At 43.1% G+C, this 17,815-nt stretch overlaps 1 protein-coding gene across 1 annotated transcript in view; it reads right to left on the bottom strand.

The window, feature by feature from the left end:
• Positions 1-2,721: 2,721 nt before the first annotated feature.
• LOC141348425 (neurexin-3b-like) overlaps positions 2,722-17,815 on the bottom strand; it is a 30,377-nt gene continuing 15,283 nt past the window's right edge. Inside the window, exons 4-5 of the mRNA XM_073852735.1 lie at positions 16,563-16,592; positions 2,722-3,068 (exon numbers count right to left, since the gene is read on the bottom strand). Coding sequence (XP_073708836.1) covers positions 2,722-3,068; positions 16,563-16,592 — 377 coding nt within the window. The remainder of the gene's footprint in view (positions 3,069-16,562; positions 16,593-17,815) is intronic.

The raw sequence follows: 17,815 nt of genomic DNA, 5'->3' as shown, positions 1-17,815 counted from the left end.
TACCTATCGGGCAGTGAACTGGGTCTAATTGGTGCTGGTTACACCATCCAGTAAACAGTTTCCACTTAAGGCCATAGAGTTTCCTCGTAGAGGGAGCTCTGGAATGAAGGATGGTCTCAGCAACCTCTGGGCCACACCCATAGTTTCCACATCTCCATGCGGGGGTGAAGAATTGAGCCCCTGGCCTGGGAGAGGAGGTCCCTCCTGACGGGAATCTCCCAAGAAGAGCCATCGAGGAGGGCAATTATGTCCGAGAACCATACTCGGGCCGGCCAGTACGGGGCTACTAGTAGCAGCCGTACTCCATACCGGCGTACTCGTTCCAGAACTCCCGGGAGCAGAGCGATCGGGGGAAAAGCGTACAGACGAAGCCTCGGCCACGTCTGTACCATAGCGTCCAGCCCAAGAGGAGCTGGAGGAACTAGAGAGAACCAGAGGGGACATTGCGATGTCTCTTGAGTCGCAAAGAGGTCCACCTGGGCCTGACCAAACACTCTCCATATCTGCTTCACTACTTTCGGATGAAGCATCCATTCCCCGGGCCTCGGCCCCTGCCTCGACAGGACGTCTGCTCCCACATTGAGATGTCCAGGGATATGAACGGCTCTCAGCGAGAGGAGTTTTCCCTGTGACCACAGGAGGATATGGAACTTGTACAAGGGGCGTGAACGCATACCCCCCTGGTGATTGATGTAATACACCACCGCCGTGTTGTCGGTGCGGACCAACACGTGACGGTCTCTCAGGTCCAAGAAAAAGTGCTTTAGGGCCTTGAATACAGCCAGCATCTCTAGACAATTTATGTGCCATGAGAGATGATGACCGTTCCACAGACCGTGGGCTGAGCGGCCACTCATGACCGCCCCCCAACCGGTGAGGGAGGCATCTGTCGCTAGCGTGACGCGGCGACAAGGAGCTCCCAACACCGGGCCCTGAGATAGAAACCAAGGTTTTTTCCACATGTCCAAAGCACGTAGGCATCGCCGCGTGACCTTGATCTTGCGGAATGGGTTTCCCCTCGGGGAGAACCCCTTGGTTTTGAGCCACCACTGTAGCGGTCTCATGTGCAGCAGTCCAAAAGGTATCACGTTGGATGCAGCTACCATGAGACCTAACAATACTTGGAACTGTTTGACAGTGAGTGACAGGCCTAGCTTGACCGCATTGACTGCAGTAAGGATCGACTCGATCCGAGCAGGTGACATTCATGCCTGCATCGTGGTCGAATCCCATACGACACCCAGATAGGTGGTTCTCTGTAATGGAGACAGCACTCTTTTCTTGGCGTTGAGTCTCAACCCCAACTCTTTCATGTGAGCGAGAACAACACCTCGATGTTGAACCGCTAACTGTTCTGTACTGGCTAAAATCAGCCAGTCGTCTATGTAGTTGAGTATGCGGATGCCCTGGAGTCGCAGAGGAGCCAGCGCAGCATCCACACACTTCGTAAAGGTTCGGGGTGAGAGTGCTAGGCCGAACGGGAGAACTCTGTATTGGTAAGCTTCGCCCCGGAAAGCAAACCTGAGATACTTCCTGTGTTGAGGAAGGATGGAGACGTGAAAGTATGCGTCTTTTAGATCTATCGTGACAAACCAGTCCTCGGACCTGATTTGGGACACGACTTGACTGATAGTCAACATCTTGAACTTCAGCTTTCTGACTGAGCGGTTCAATTGCCTGAGATCTAAAATGGGCCGCAGCCCCCCATCCTTCTTGGGAACTATGAAGTACCGGCTGTAGAACCCGGACTCTCTGTGTTGAGGAGGGACCACCTCGATGGCCTCCTTCCTCAGCAGGGAGTTTACTTCCTGTTCCATTACCAGAGCCTGCTCAGGACCCACCTCTGTGGGAAATACCCCGTTGAAAGGTGGTGGTGGAGCGCCGAATTGGATAGAATAACCTTCCTCTACAGTACGCAGGGCCCATGTAGATACATTCGGCAGTAGTTTCCACGTTTCCTACTAGGGGTCTACTAGTCTACTAGGGGAACCAGCCTCTCGAGACTGGTTTCTGGATTTATTTGAACAGCTGATTTGGTGACCTGTAACAGCGAACTGGCAGGAAACACCTGAATCGGTTGTTCTGAGCGCCCCCGTGGAGGCGGCGAACACTCTAGCTCCGCTACGTTTCCGGGCAGGAAAACTAGAGAATAATGTTCGCGGGAGACTGCCGCGCCCTGTAACACCGGCAGGGTTAGCTGACGAATCTCCTGAGGGCCCCGAGGAGGAGCGGCTACCATGAACTGTGGTGAACCACCAGCCTCCTCGAGAGGGGCTACCCTCACTGGCCCTGTGCCGCAGCAGTCAGGGCCGTTTAGTCGAGGACCTCTTGGACTGGAGGACGACCCTCAGGTCAGGCCTGGTCTTAGAGGTCCCCGACTTTGAGTGTTGCTGACCCCGCCCTCTAGGTCTTGCCGGAGGGGCACGGGTTGCAACACTCCTCTTTTGTGCCTCACGGTATGAAGAGCTTGTACACGGCTGGGGCTGCTCCCGGTCAGCCCCAGAGGAATAAACGCGGCGAGGGAGATAGCGCTGGAACGCCGCCGCCTGCCTGCGGGCCTCCTGGTGTCTGCTGACCACAGCATCAACAGAATCACCGAAGAGGCCGGAGGACTGAAGCGGGGCGTCCAGGAGGAGGACCCTGTCCTTGTCTTTCATCTCAGACAGGGTCAACCACAGATGCCTCTCCGCGGCCACCAGGGCTGCCATAGACCGCCCCACATCACGAGTGGTCTCCTTGGTGGCGCGGAGAGCTAAATCTGCAGTCCTGCGCATCTCCGTGATGTTCGCTTTTTAAATCCTTCAGCAGGTCAGCCTGGTATGCCTGCAACACCGACATATTATGGAGGCAAGCACCAGCCTGACCTGCAGCCGTGTACGCCTTGCCCACCAAGCCCAAAGTGATCTTGAGTGGCTTAGTGGGCAAGGACGGAGCCTTCAGAGACGATGCCAGACCGGGTGACAGATAGCTAGCCAGCGTCTGTTCAACCGGCGGCATCGTCTTGTAGCCACGCTCATTCAGCCCCGCCACATCACCGTAGTAATCAGCGGACGGGGTGAACAAGCGGGCTGAGAAGGGTTTTTCCCACGATCTAGCGATCTCAGCATGTAGATCGGGGAAAAAGGGAAGGCTCCGTTTTGGAAGTGCCGACTTTGTCCGCAGAAAGCGCTCGTCGAGTTTGCTTCTCTGCGGCTCATGCTTTTCTTCCACAGGCCAACTGATATTAAGTTTGGCTACCGCGTTCGTCAGCACTTCCAAAAGCTCCTCATACTTTTGAGGCGATCGGGGGGGGGGGGGGGGGGCGGTTGAATACTTGTGTCCACGCCCTCCACATCAACCTCCTCGGAGGAAGACAGGAGGAGCGCGGACGCCCCTTCCTGGAGGGAAGGAACCGCAGCGCGGGCTTCCTCATCCAGTAGGAGGTCAATTGATTCACTACAGATCTGGCCATTAAAAATGCGTCTATTTTCACGCGGCAACCTGCAATTCGGCACGCGTGGCCACGCGTCCTGCCGCAGCGGCTTTTTTAGATTTTTTTACAACGTTGTTGCACTTCATATAATATCCACCAGGTGGCGCAAGGAACAACATTCTGTAGCCAAACACCATGGCCAGCTCTAGGGGGCGTTGGTCACAAATACCAGTACAATAGTTCAATGATTCCTCTTTCCTGAAATTATGGTTCAAACCAATAGCAAAAAGATAGCTTATTCATAAGCAGGTGCAGTTGTATTGTTATTTTGTTTTCTTTCTTTGTTTTCCTGACGAACATTTATTAGACTGCATCGGAAATAGAAATGTTAATTTCGGTTATTTTATTTTTCCAACCGACAACTGACGTAAACCGCTAAATTCGTTTTCAGGGATTAATTATACACAAGCAAGAAGCAGCATAAACATCAGAACCTCACGCGCAGAGCTTATGCAAAGAGAAAAACCCAATAAACCTATATATAATAATAAATAAAATAGGCCCATATAAGAAATATATGTTTTTCTTTTCTGAATGAATAATAATTTAACAAATTAATAAGTAGCAAGCCTATATGCAGAATTTTAGGCAATTTCTGTGATGCGCCCTTAAACCAGCATCATTCCATTTTTATTTAATTTTTTTTACAAATAGCCATTTGAGCAATGCCGTACTCTTGAACGAGTATTGTAAGCTGTATCCACTTTATTAAGGGGAAAAAAATAAAGTGATCCTGACGGCGCCGCGGGCAGTTAAATAATTCGACAACTTTCACCTTCAGAATAAAATACATTATATATTTCAGCGTTTTAAAGCAACATCAAATTAAGATATGCATGTTTAAGAGGTAGTTCGTCTTTTTCTTTTTCTAAGATACACAATTTTAGATACACTGACAATTAATTTGAGTAGAGACAGAAATGGGAAGGATAAATATAAACTACAGTATTTTTGCGATTTTGGTGCTTAGAAATTTATTCTAAGTGGGCAGCGGGCGAATAATATAGTTAATATAGCGCGGAGCGGGTGGATGCGGAATAAAACCTTGTGGAAGCGGGACTGGAAAAGCACTTTGTTATATCCTATAGACTATTTAGATACTTCATCATCAAGCAAAAATTTATTCATAAGCAGGAGCAGTTTTATTATTATTTTCTTTCATTTTTTTCCTGTTAAACTTTTATTAGACTGCATTGAAAATAAAAATGTTAATTTCTGTTTTTTTTTTTTTCCAAACGACAACCGACGCGTTTAGTTATTATTAACGACAAGATTGTGTTAAATTACATTTAAATTGAAAAGTGGCTGTGACACATTAATAACAGTTAAATTCGTTTTGAGGGGTTAATTGTACACAAGCAAAAAGCAGCATAAACATCAGAACATCACGCGCAGATCTTATGCACAGAGAAAACCCAAAAAAGCTGTATGTAAAATAAATAAAAATGCCCATATGTGAAATATAAATTTCTTAATGAATAATAATTTAACAAAACGAAATAAAATAAAATTAATAAGTAGCAAGCCTATATGCAGAATTGTAGGCAATTTCTGTGACGCGCCCTTGAACCAGCATCTTGTTTACATTTTTTTTTTTTTTACAAATAGCATACACATCTGTTTTTTCGTTGTGATTGTACACAAATAACAGAAATATGTAAAATAGCATAGTTTTGAGCAATCCCTTACTCTTGAACGAGTATTGTAAGCTTTATCCACTTAATTAAAAGGGGGAAAAAACGTGATCCTGACGGCGCCGCAGGCAGTTAAATAACTGGACGACTTTCACCTTCAGAATAAAATACATTATATATTTCAGCGTTTTAAAGCAACATCAAATTAAGATATGCATGTTTAAGAGGTAGTTCCTCTTTTTCTTTTTCTAAGATAAACAATTTTAGATACACTGACAATTAATTTGAGTAGAGAGGAATAGAAATGGAGAGGATAAATATAAACTACAGTTTTTATAGAGTTAAAAATTAATTTATTTATTTATTAGTATTATTACTATTATTATTTTGATTTGTTTTTGCGATTTTGGTGCTTAGAAATTTATTCTAAGCGGGCAGCGGGCGAATAATATAGTTAATATAGCGGGAGCGGGTGGATGCGGAATAAAACCTTGTGGAATCGGGATTGGAAAAGCACTTTATTGTTATATCCTGTAGACTATACTTCATCATCAATCATGGGCGTCGGAAGCAAAATAAATGCGGGTGGGTCCTCCCCCAGAAAAATACATACTTTAGTATATGCCATTTTCTGTAGTCTGGTGCCTTTTATTTAATGTTTTTACACAATGCAAATACTCCATATTTACAAATATTACAAAAGACGGCTATACTGCATCATTTTCAGTGGCGTAAGTGATAATACGACTAACATATCGTTTTTGACGCGGGAGACCCGAGTTCGCATCCGCCTTTTGGTGAAATCATTTTCAAAATCGTCTCCCTTTTCACTTATATCATATCGGAAAGGCATTTGTTTATTAGTTAATTAATGAAATAATTGAAAAGTTGAAATAAAGTATCAACTAGGGTTAGGTCACCTACCGTAAGTGTATCTGAGCACTATACTGTACTTTTAGGAGTGTTAATAATTAATTTTATTATTATTATTGTTATTATTATTATTATTATTATTATTATTATTATTATTGTCTTTAGATTTGTTCTTACATTTTGATGCCGTACATTATTATGACGCACTGCCCATGCAGTTTTTTTTTTCTTTTTTCTTAAAAACTAATTGAAGTGAAAGGGAAGAAACCCATGTAGATTTGGCCTAATGCCCATAAATACTATAGCCTAGTATTATATCCTAATATAGAAAATAATTTAGACAAATAAACAGAAGGCTCACTTTTCAAAACAATAAAGCTTAGCCTATATGACTGACAACGAATACAATAATTGTTAAGTATCAAATCGACCAGACACCGAAACAGCTTCTTTCCTCAGGCAATCCATCTCATGAACACTTGATCGTGCAACATACAACACTATACATTCTTTATTCATTTTTCCGTTATTTATTTAAAGCACATACTTACTTCTATTCAAATGTCTTTGCTATTTTTGCACATTGTCTGTCTTGTATACCTCTATATTGTTCTTTTTATAATATGTATCGTCTTGTCACTGTCATTCTGTAGCACTGTGGAGCTCTGTCACAAAAACAAATTCCTAGTATGTGCAAACATACCTGGCAATAAAGCTCATTCTGATTCTGATTCTGAAAAGTGCTCCAGTGAGTTATGCAATTTTTTTCCACCCTTTTTTCTTTTTCTTTTTTTTTTAAGTGGAAAAGTAGTTCTTCTATTTCGGAGAAGTTCATTAAGTCTGTCTCTTAACAGCTTCCAGTTACGAACTGCGGGTTGAATCTCCGACCAACGATCAGTAAAAGTTTTTATTTTATTTTATTTTTTTATTTTTTTGTATTTTTATTTTTTTATTTTTTTATCTTTAAACAGCTCCGATTTACATCATTTTAGCCTGGAACTAGGCTTAAGTCTGTTCTGGGAAACCAAAGGGAAGTGTATTTTTTTTTTTTTTTTCAGTTTTCTGAAAAGTAGCCGTTAATGAGGCATCAGCGTTAAGCGGCATGCAGTATAAAGAGCGAAATGTTTATGAATGGCAGAGTGGGGGTGGGGTGGGGTGTTGAATGCTGTCTGTTGCCTTGTTGTAATCAACATTTGGAGACTTGGGGGTGCTGGGGGCGGATTCCGACTGCATTCAGTTGCATTTCGAATTCAGCATTCAAATGCATGCCAGGGAGAAGGGGAAAGCTTTCCTCACACGCTCCACTTTTTTCAAAACATTAGTGTCCAACCTGACACGCGGGTCAGAAACAACCCGAACCCGACCGTTTTCAAATAACCCACCCGCAACTCGGACCGAAGAATAAAAAAAAAAAATATTGTACCCGACCCGCCTCCTGACCCGTATGTATGAATTCAAAATTAAAAATTTATTGTCATAAAAACAGACGGTGAATATAATTCAAAAATGTTAAGTATTTGCTGATTAAAGAAAACATGAAGGATGCCGCTTAATATTTGGCTTTTACGTGAACTTTAAAGCATATCCCTCATTCCATTTGTTTTCTTTGTTTTGTAATCTTTATATTATTTTCGTGAAATGTATTTTTGCTCAACATGCATTTCTCGTGGCCACGAGTTTAATGAATAAACCAACCTGCGTGACATTAGTAACCCAGAATTATTTGAGATATTTCGTTTTGAGTTAAGAAATTGTTTGCCTATATTAATTGTTATAGAAATTAATACAATATTAAATAATTATACAGGCGATGCTGTATATGCTAATGCTGTCTGTGCGCAATGTAGACAGCTTTCACAAGTGTTTACATGTATTACATGTTGGCCTACTTCAAATTAAATAGCCCTGCAAGAAACATTTCATGTATCCCACAATCTTGTCCATTGACTGACCTTCTTTTTTTCCCATTATATTTGTATTATTCGTTTGTATTCGTTATTTTTTCCTTCATTTTGATCTCGTTACATAACATTCTGAATGTAAATGATACTGTAAAGGTTCTATGACTGGGGTTTTTACTGGAATGCAGTTTAAAGGTTAAATTTAACATATATTGTATTTTATTTAGTCTAACTAATAGACAAATAACTGAAGAGTGAATCATTCACGTAGTTTCATTTGGAAATAATTTATTGTCACACAGTAAAATAGGCCTACATTCCTTCTCTTAACTAAAGAATTGAACATATAAAATATGAATTGAACATATTTTATTTTGTTTAGTCTAATTAACAGACTAGACTATATAAATATTAAACTGTTTTACTGAGAAATGAATCATTCACGTAGTTTCATTTGTAAATGAAAACATCATGTATCGTCCCACACGGGGATAAATACAATCAAAAAGTCAAAACGTAATTGGCATAATTGTCAGGCGTTAAAAATAAATAGCCCTAACCAGGTATTGAAATAATAATAACCTATAATAAGAATAAATAATAAGTGATTTAGAGCTATCTACTTTTTTCTTTATTGTGAATCGCTTAACCTAAATAACTTTATATATGCTATTTGGCATATATTTAGCAAATATTGTGAACTACAATTATGCCAATAAAGTTTTGACTTTATGATTGTATTAATGCCCGTGTGTGACCATACGATTTACAAATGGAACGTGAATGATTCACTCGACAATGAAACACTATATAGGTTATAATTAGACTAAAAATGAATATATGCCATATAGTATAATCAAAGCTTTCATGGCATGTCAGCATTTATCATTTAGATTCGGAATGTTAAGAGATCGAAATTAAGGGGGACATACTGAATATAAACGAATAATACATTTATTACAGAAAAAAAGGATCAATTAATGGATAAGACTTAAGGATGCATACAATGTTTCTTGCAGGGCTATTTAATTTGAAGTACTTATATGTAATAAATTCTTGATAAACTTTTGAATGCTGTCTACATCGCGCACAGACATTCGCATATACAGCATTGCCTATTGTTAATATATAACTTAATATTGCATTAATTTCTATAACAATTAATAAAAACATTTCTTAACTCAAAATAAAAAATATTAATAAACCTATCTCTGATAATCCTTGGTTATGGTTACGCAGGTTTGTTTATGCATTAAACATAAGGATGTCGTTACCTCGACAAAATAATCTTGTGGCCACGACATATGACATTCCCAGGAATTAATATCTCGTGGCAATGACAAAAAGTAATATCCTAGGAATTCATTTGTGTGGCCACGAGTCGACAAACATAAGTGAACCGAAGGTGTCCCCTCCAGGTTACCGTACCTTTTAAGTTTGCAGCAATGTTTTCAGCCTGCTCCAGTCCAGTGCGTTACATGACTGCCCCCTACTGATCATGTCTTTCCTATGTCATTGTATTTTCCGTGTTCCTTTGGAATACACCGGCGTCACGCGAGACCACTTTACTTCCCGCGCGCATTTTAAATGGCCAGATCTGTAGGTGAGGAAGGAGATAGGGGATCACCCGTCTCCATTCCCTCCAGTAAATCAAGCTGCGAACCCCACGAGTGCAGCTGCCGCTCCGCCTCAGCGGAAGTGGGGCCAGACCCACGAGGAACGCTTGTGAGAGCTCCCTCCTCAAAGAGAGCCCTCCGAGAGCGAAGCACCCGCAGTGGAAGAAGCTCACACTGCGGACAGCCAGCCCCCTCAAGAGCTGACTGAGCGTGCTCCGCTCCCAAGCAGACTACACACAAAACGTGTGTATCCCCACCAACAATAAAACGTTGGCAGGGAGGGACACACCTTCTGTGTGGCTGCTCAACCGCTTTAAAAACGTCTAGGTTACGTATGTAACCCCTGTTCCCTGAGGACAGGGAACGAGACGCTGCGTCCTGGCGGACACTATGGGAACTGCCTTCAGCATGACCGGTTCTGAAACAAGGTATAGAATAACGACAGTGAACTTGACACTGGCCGGCGCCAGCCTATGACATCATCAACAGGCGCCTGCTAGTATAAAAGCAGGTGCCTGAGAGCACATTACCATCTTTTTGTCTGACGGAGGTATGTGCAGGGCCCGAGGCATGGCCCCGAGACGCAGCGTCTCGTTCCCTGTCCTCAGGGAACAGGGGTTACATACGTAACCTAGACGTTCCCTTCCGGAGGGAACTCTACGCTGCGTCCTGGCGGACACTATGGGAACGTTTATACCAACGCCGCCATGCCGAGGGATAAGTGATCAAACTGACTGAATGAGGAGTCAAGAAGGAAAATCACCCCTGCTTCAGCGAGAGTCGCTGGGGCCCAGTGACCTGCCATGGCTAGCTCGGCTACCTATGTATACTCAACACTGAGGGTATTCAGTGAGGCTGAATAGCCTGTGCAACCAGAACTACCCGAGTGGAGCTTCTGCTCAGAGGGAATCTACAGAGTGGAGGTCTCATGACCTAACTACACTTGACACTGACGATGGTCTGTGAGGCTGAATAGCCTGTGCAGCAGGCCTGTCTAAGTGGAGATTTTCTGAGGAGTGGAGGCTTCGCCGAAAGGAAGCCTGGCAACACTCTGCGCCTTCCAGAGAGTGACTCTAAGAATGGAGGTGCCGTGGCACCTCTACACTCAAAACCTGGGGGTAGTCAGTGAGGCTGAGTAGCCTGTGCAGCAGAACTACCTACAAGGAGTTCAGAGGAGTGACTGCTTCAAAGGAAGCCAGAAAAGCACTCTGTGTCTTGCAAAGGAAAACTCTAAAAGTGGGGGTCTCGTGACCCAACTACACTTCAACACTGAGGGTAGTCAGTGAGGCTGAATAGCCTCTGCAGCAGAACTACCTGAGTGGAGTTTCTGCAAAGTGGCGGCTTTGGTAAGAAGAAGCCTGGTACCACTCTGCACCCAGCAGAGGACGACTCTAAGGATGGAGGTCTCTGACCTATCTACACCCAATACTAGAGGTGGTCCGTGAGGCTGAATAGCCTGTGCAGTCGGACCGCCTATTTCTAGTGAATCTCTGGAGGCAACGAAGGACTCTGAGTGAGTCTGGAGAGTGGAGGCTTCTGAGAAGAAGCCTGACAACATCTCATGAAGGGAGACTCTAATAGTGGAGGTCTGATGACCTAACTACACTTCACTTAATACACTTCAACACTGCAGGTGTTCATCGAGGCTGAATAGCCTATGCGACAGTACTACCTGTGTGGAGTCTGGAGAGTGGAGGCTTTCAAGGAGGGAGCCTAACACACCTCCGTGCTTAGCAAAGAAGAACTCTGAGAGTGGAGGTCCCATGACCTATCTACACTTTAATCCTGAAGGTCATCCGCGAGGCTGACTAGCTTGTGCGACAGAATTACCTTCGTTTTGGAGCTCTTCTGGATAGTGGAGGCCTGAAGAGGCGTCGACACTCAATCCTGCTAGCAGTGCTATCTGGATTGGAGTTGAAAAAACTAAAAGGTTTTGTACGAAACCAACTCAAACAATGGGACGGAGGTTTACCTGCGTGACCCACACCGTGAAGGATTTTAGAAAAGGACCCGCCAGTGGGGGAAGACCTTTACCACTAACGTGGATTTGAGGAAAATGCGTAAGCGCATTTACCACACATGTGGATTTTAAGGAGTGCTCAAGGACTTGCGTGAGCAAACACCACCAAAGTGGTTTTAAGTAGGTGCCCTAGAGCATAGCGAGAGGATCACCAGACTGCAGTCTCTAGGCGATAGCAGAGCCTGAAAGCGGAGCTTCTGGAGAGGGGAGGCTTCAACAGAAAGACTCTCTAAAGCGAGAGGAGGCCTATGACGCTCTCCCTAGGGAAACTCTTCAGAGTGGAGGCCTCAAGTGAAACGCTCTAGGCGAGGGGAGGCCTGACTACACTCGACGCTCAAGAAAAAGGCAGATACTCACAGTAGAGCAAATAATGAAAAATTCTCATTTATCATCTAGCTCTGTGTAGTGGAGGCTCCGAGACTGCATCTCTGAGGAGAGAAGCCTACAACACTAGTTTTTGGTGAGTGGAAGACTGCACTCCCCCAAAAAATAGTCAGCGAGGCACTCATGGGCCTACTAGCTGCTATAACTGTGAGAGTGAAGGTCTCAGTACTGTTGGCTGTGACAGAGGGGAGACCTATTACACTGTGCTTATCAAAGGAGTTGAAAAAACTTAAGGGTTTTGGAACCAACTCGAAAATGGGCATGGAGGATTATCCTGCGTGGTCCAACCCGTGAGGGATTTGAAGAAGGACCCTGCCTTTACGGGAGGGATCCTTACCATAAATATGGATTTTAGTAAAGTGCCTAGTAGTGCACTTACCACCCGTGTGGATTTTAGGGAATGCTCAAAACAATTTGTGTGAGCAGACACCACTAACGTGGTTTTGAGAAGGTGCTCTAAGCATTTCGCGAGGAAGACACCTGTATCATTCCCGGGCGATAGCAAAACCCGGAAGCGGAGCTTTCAGTGAGGGAGGCTTTTAATGGTTACAAGCTCTCTCGAGCGTAACAAGCCTGACGACGCTCAGCTGAGGAAGCTCTATCGAGTGGAGGCCTTGGTATACACGCCCTCTCGAGGAAGGGAGGCCTACCTACACTCAACGCTTGTAGTGACAGGTCCACGAAAAGGGCTCACAAGCTGCCTTAATCTTGTGTTTTCGGCCTGCATTTCTGGAAAGTGGAGGCTTAACAGAAATACCTCACATAGAGGGAGCCTGGCAACACTCAACCCAGTAAAAAGCTCTCATGAATGGAGGTCTAAGAATGACCTGGCTACATTCAGCGCTAAGAAGTATTATCTTTTTATGTCTCTCTTTACAGAGGACTTCACAGAGAGGAGGCCTTCTAGGCCTGCTACACTCAATTCTGGCGGATTGGGTCACAATACCAGAAAGTAATTTAGCGAGGCCCAAAATGGGGCCTAACAGCCAAATATATAAGATTTCTACTTCAAAGCGGGGCTTTTTAATTTTTTTCTTTTCGATTTTTCGCTTGAAGAAGCTTGACAATCGCTCAAGAGGGTTTTTTATTACATATTCTCGTATGTATATGTATGTTGGATCATGTCTATACCAAGCTCACTCTAGCGGAGGTTTCAAACCTGACAACGCTTAACCCAAGAGGGGATTTCCACGAGTGGAGGTCTCTACACACTGTTTTCTTTTATAAAACAAGGGGAGACCTGGCAACACTCGGCACTTGGTGGCAGTAGAACTCAAGAGGAGCTCGACTGCAAAACTGCAATAGCAATCACCCAAGCGGAGCTGGTAGACAAAAGAAAACATACACATACACACTTGAATATTTTATTAAAGTGTCTTTACTGTTCACATACCGGGCCAACAGATTGAGCATCAATCTCATCATCGGCCCAGCCCCAGAGTCTTTGGCGAGGGGGAAAAAGGAGGGGCAGGTAGCCGAACGGACGTGAGGGGAACCAGAGAGGAGACTCTAGGTGCCCGATCCAGGCCTGCCGCCACGCCGGCGCTGGATCGTCTCCCTTAGATCCCCTCTCCTATGCCACGCATCACGCCTCCTCTGGGACCGACTCCTCCTGGGGGGACACTGGCGACCTGGCCTCGTCTCTGGCCCTTGGACCAGGACGGGCCTGGTTTTCCCCCCGGTGTTCAGGTGGGGGCGTGGACCGGCGAGGGATGCATACCTCGGTCCAGATCTTTCAGTAGATCAGCCTGGTACGCCTGCAACACTGCCACCGTGTGCAGAGGAGCACCAGCCTGACCCACTGCCGCATATGCCCTGCCTTTCAACCGAGATGTTTCTCTCAAAGGCTTGGATGGCAGGGTCGGAGCCTTCAGGGTTGATGTCCCTCCCGCTGAGAGATCGTTCGCAAACGTCTGCTCAATGAGAGGCATCGACACATATCCGCGCCCATGCATTCCCTCGACATCAGCATAATTTACATGCTGATGCCTGTGAATGCGGGCTGAATATGGCCTGTCCCATTCCCTCTCGATCTCTTATGCAGATCAGGAAAGAATGGGAGGCTCACGGGAGTTGGCTTGTTATGGCCGGGAAGAAGCCGCTCGTCTAGTCTACCTAGGGCGGCCTCTTCCCCGGCGGGCTTCCACTGAAGGGGTAGCCGCGCGGTCCATAACAGACATCAACTCTTCATATGCGGGGCAGGCAGGCTGCATGGGCTCAGAGAGCTCATCTTGTTCCATTTCAGCCTCCTGCTCGCCCTGGCTTGAAGCAGAACCGGAAGATGTGAGAGACAGCACATCTTCCGCTAGCAGCGCGTTCTCGTCTCCGGCTGACGTGCGCGAGAGATTAAACCCTCTCTCAAACTCGTCAGCCAGCTCCACCTGTGATCCCCGCGATCTCAGCCGCTGGGCAGCCTCAGCCGCCGCGGGACCCGAGCCGCGTGGGGCGGATGGATGTCCCAATTCCCTCGAGAAAAGAGACAAACGAGAACGGAGTTTCTTCAAAGTGAAACTCTCACAATGAACGCGCTCCGCTCCTTCTAGAGCAGAGCGCGCGTGCTCTACACCTAAACACACCAAACAGAGGTCGTGTGCATCATCAGGTGTCAGATATCTCTGACACGGATCCGCACACTTCCTAAACAGTTTTTCTCTAGGCATCGCTGTACTCACTCGTTTATAACAGAGGACTCTGAAGACAAAAAGATGGTAATGTGCTCTCAGGCACCTGCAGGCGCCTGTTGATGATGTCATAGGCTGGCGCCGGCCAATGTCAAGTTCACTGTCGTTATTCTATACCTTGTTTCAGAACCGGTCATGCTGAAGGCAGTTCCCATAGTGTCCGCCAGGACGCAGCGTAGAGTTCCCTCCGGAAGGGAACTCTTTTTCCCCCTTTTCTAGACATAGTTGCTCAAATGAAAGTTGTGCAAACTGGCACAGAAAAACAGCAAGCTATGCAGAGACAGACACATACACAGAGCGCTCTCGCTGAATGACAAAAGCTGACGCCGGTTTGAAACGCACGTGCTTTATACTTCCTGGTCGCTGACGTCACCATACGTCGCTCCCGTTTTTTGATTGGTTTACAGACTATGTTCAGAGTGCGGCTTGCCAATGGCATTCCCCATAGCGTTGATGACGCAGTGCGAGTTCCCGGAAGGGAACAACTACATAATCTCATTCCATAATTCTCATTTATTATGTTATATATAGTGCTGAGTACATTTGTCATGCTTGACTATCCTGTTACCAGTGCTATTCTAAGAAAAGACACCAAACTAATATTTTACTTATAAATACTATAAACCAAACTAGTTAGTAGTTAGTAAGTGACAGCTAAATATAGGTTACATTTGTTACCCTGCTATTTGCAATTTTGTTTGCCACTACAGTCACCTGTTTAGTTGGGGTTTAGAAGACTTAATATTCAGTAGTATTATACATTTAACTGCATTGACACTACTGGATAAGAACAAAACTTAAATTAAATTGAGCTGGACAATGACACTATTGTCTTCTACAAAGATGCTATATAGCTGAATCCAATTTTGCAACACTGACTGTTACTGAACTGAATTGATTCAAATTGACTGGCTGAATAACAACACTATTGCCTTCTGTAGAGATGCTTGGTAATTAAGCTCATTTCATAATTTGATGATTATTTAACTAAACTGAACTGAACTCAGCTGAATAACGATACTATTATCTTTTGTAGAGCCACTTTATAGCTGAACTGAGTTTGCTTCATAACAAACGAACGTTTCAACATTCACAATGTTTTAAACAAAACTGAATCCACATTGAACTAAACAGAGCTGAAAAATGACACGTCTTTTTTGAGCTGAAATTGTATTTGTTCTGTAACTGAAGAACTTTGCAACATTAATACTATTATTTTCTTGTTTATTACTATCAAACTGTATTGTATAAAATGCTATAGCATTTGTATTTTATGTTTATTGCTAAAATATAACTAAATGACAAAGAATGTTTTTAAATTGTATTTAAACATTAATTATAGTAGGAGGGTTTTAAAATGGCAGCAAAAGAAGTTAAGTTTAAATAAAATTTCAATATATTATATATATATATATAAGGTTGACCTTCACATGTTGAAAACATTTTGTGAACTTTTGTGTACCCTCTTAGTGTAAATCGCCAGCTCATAAGCTCAATGCACTACAAAAAAAAAAAAAAAAAATAAAAAATTGTCAGAAGCCCAGAGTTTGGGACAAAACTATCACTGCAGATCATTTAAATAGCACACACCTAGAAAGCAAAACCTGTTTTAAAAAATAAATAAATAAAAAAAATAAATATATATATATATTAAAAATGCCCTTTTGCTACCTTCAGCATCACTCATTCAAAGAAGAGCTGTTTCGTTTAGCATTGGGATATATAATTTAAAGCTGCATAGTAATTATGGGTCAGTTGGCACTGCAGCAGCCTAGTCAACCTTGAGAAAACAGCACTTCTAACCTGACAGTTCACCGCAGTATCACAGAAAGAAATTACATAATCCAGCAAGAGGACAATAATCATGCAGTGTCACGAGGGCAGAGCCAATCATAAAGCAGGATGCAGTGTAGGGAGCTGCATGCAAGTGCAAGAGCAGTCGCAACACCAAGTAAACATTTGAGATTGAGACTGAGCATACCTTGTGGAGACTTCACCATATGCGCGAACCCTTGGGAAAGAAAACAAGAGTGAAAGACAGAGAAAGAGAGAGAACTTGAGAACACCAATACCAATACTGTTCAGGTATTGTGACTACTCATGGTTTGCTTACAGACAAACCATGGCTATCACACTAAAGCTGAAGCTTTCTGCAATAAAAAAGCTTCTCATACAGAAAAGAGATTAACAACATTTTTTATCTCCCTAATCCAGGACAAATGTGCTAACATTAATTAATTAGGGCTGTCAATTAATTAAATTTACGTATTTAAAAATGTCAAATCTTTTTTTCCCCCTGAAATGTCTATTTAACTGCAACAACATGCCTTTGAATTGTTTTTATTGGTGGCTTTTTAGTAAATATGAAAATTTTTAAATGTTGGTTAGTCACTCTTATGTGTAGAAAACTATTTTATACTAGTATTTTATACTGTTTATTTTTTTATTGATGTGTTTGTTAGATTAAAAAACACAGTAAAAATTAAGAAAAACAATTAGGAATTTTAAAACAAGTATTTTCTGTTTTAATGTTTTTTTTAAAATGTAATTTATTGCTGTGATGGAAAACCTGAATTTTAAGCAGCCATTACTCCAGTCTTGTGTCACATAATCCTTTAGAAATCATTCTAATATGCTGATTTGGTGCTCTAAGTAACATTTATTAATATGTTCACACTTTATTTTAAGGTCCAATTCTCGCTATTAACAAACCATTAACTACAACTAACTATGCCTCAATAAACTGCTAATTTCCTGCTTATTAATAGTTACTAAGGTAGTGGTTAATTTAAGGTATTGGATAGGAAAAGGGGTACAGAATATGGACTTTATAAGTACTAATAAACAGCTAATATGTTAATAACAGGCATGCTAATAAGCAACTAGTTAACAATGAGAATTGGCCCCTATACTAAAGTATTACCATTAATATTATAAATATACAATAGTTGTGTGCATCCATTGCTCTTTTGAGTGTGAATCTCGCATAAATATGCGTAATGTCATTACCAAAACTTTGCAGCGTATATGTGACCCCTTCTCTGTTTATAATCACTACTTCCTTCCTTAGTACTCCCTTCATAATCACTAAAAAGCAGTCCCTTGTCCTAATTCATCGCAATCTTTTTAAAGGAGAAGTTCACTTCCAGAGCAAATATTTACAATATTTTTACTCACCCACTTGTCATCCAAGAAGTTCATGTCTTTTTTTCTTCAGTCGTAAAATATATATAT

Source organism: Garra rufa, chromosome 13 (genome assembly GCF_049309525.1).
Source record: "Garra rufa chromosome 13, GarRuf1.0, whole genome shotgun sequence".
NCBI classification, from domain to species: domain Eukaryota; kingdom Metazoa; phylum Chordata; class Actinopteri; order Cypriniformes; family Cyprinidae; genus Garra; species Garra rufa.
The sequence above is the reverse complement of the archived record's forward strand: the minus strand, read 5'-3'. Positions and strand labels throughout refer to the sequence as shown.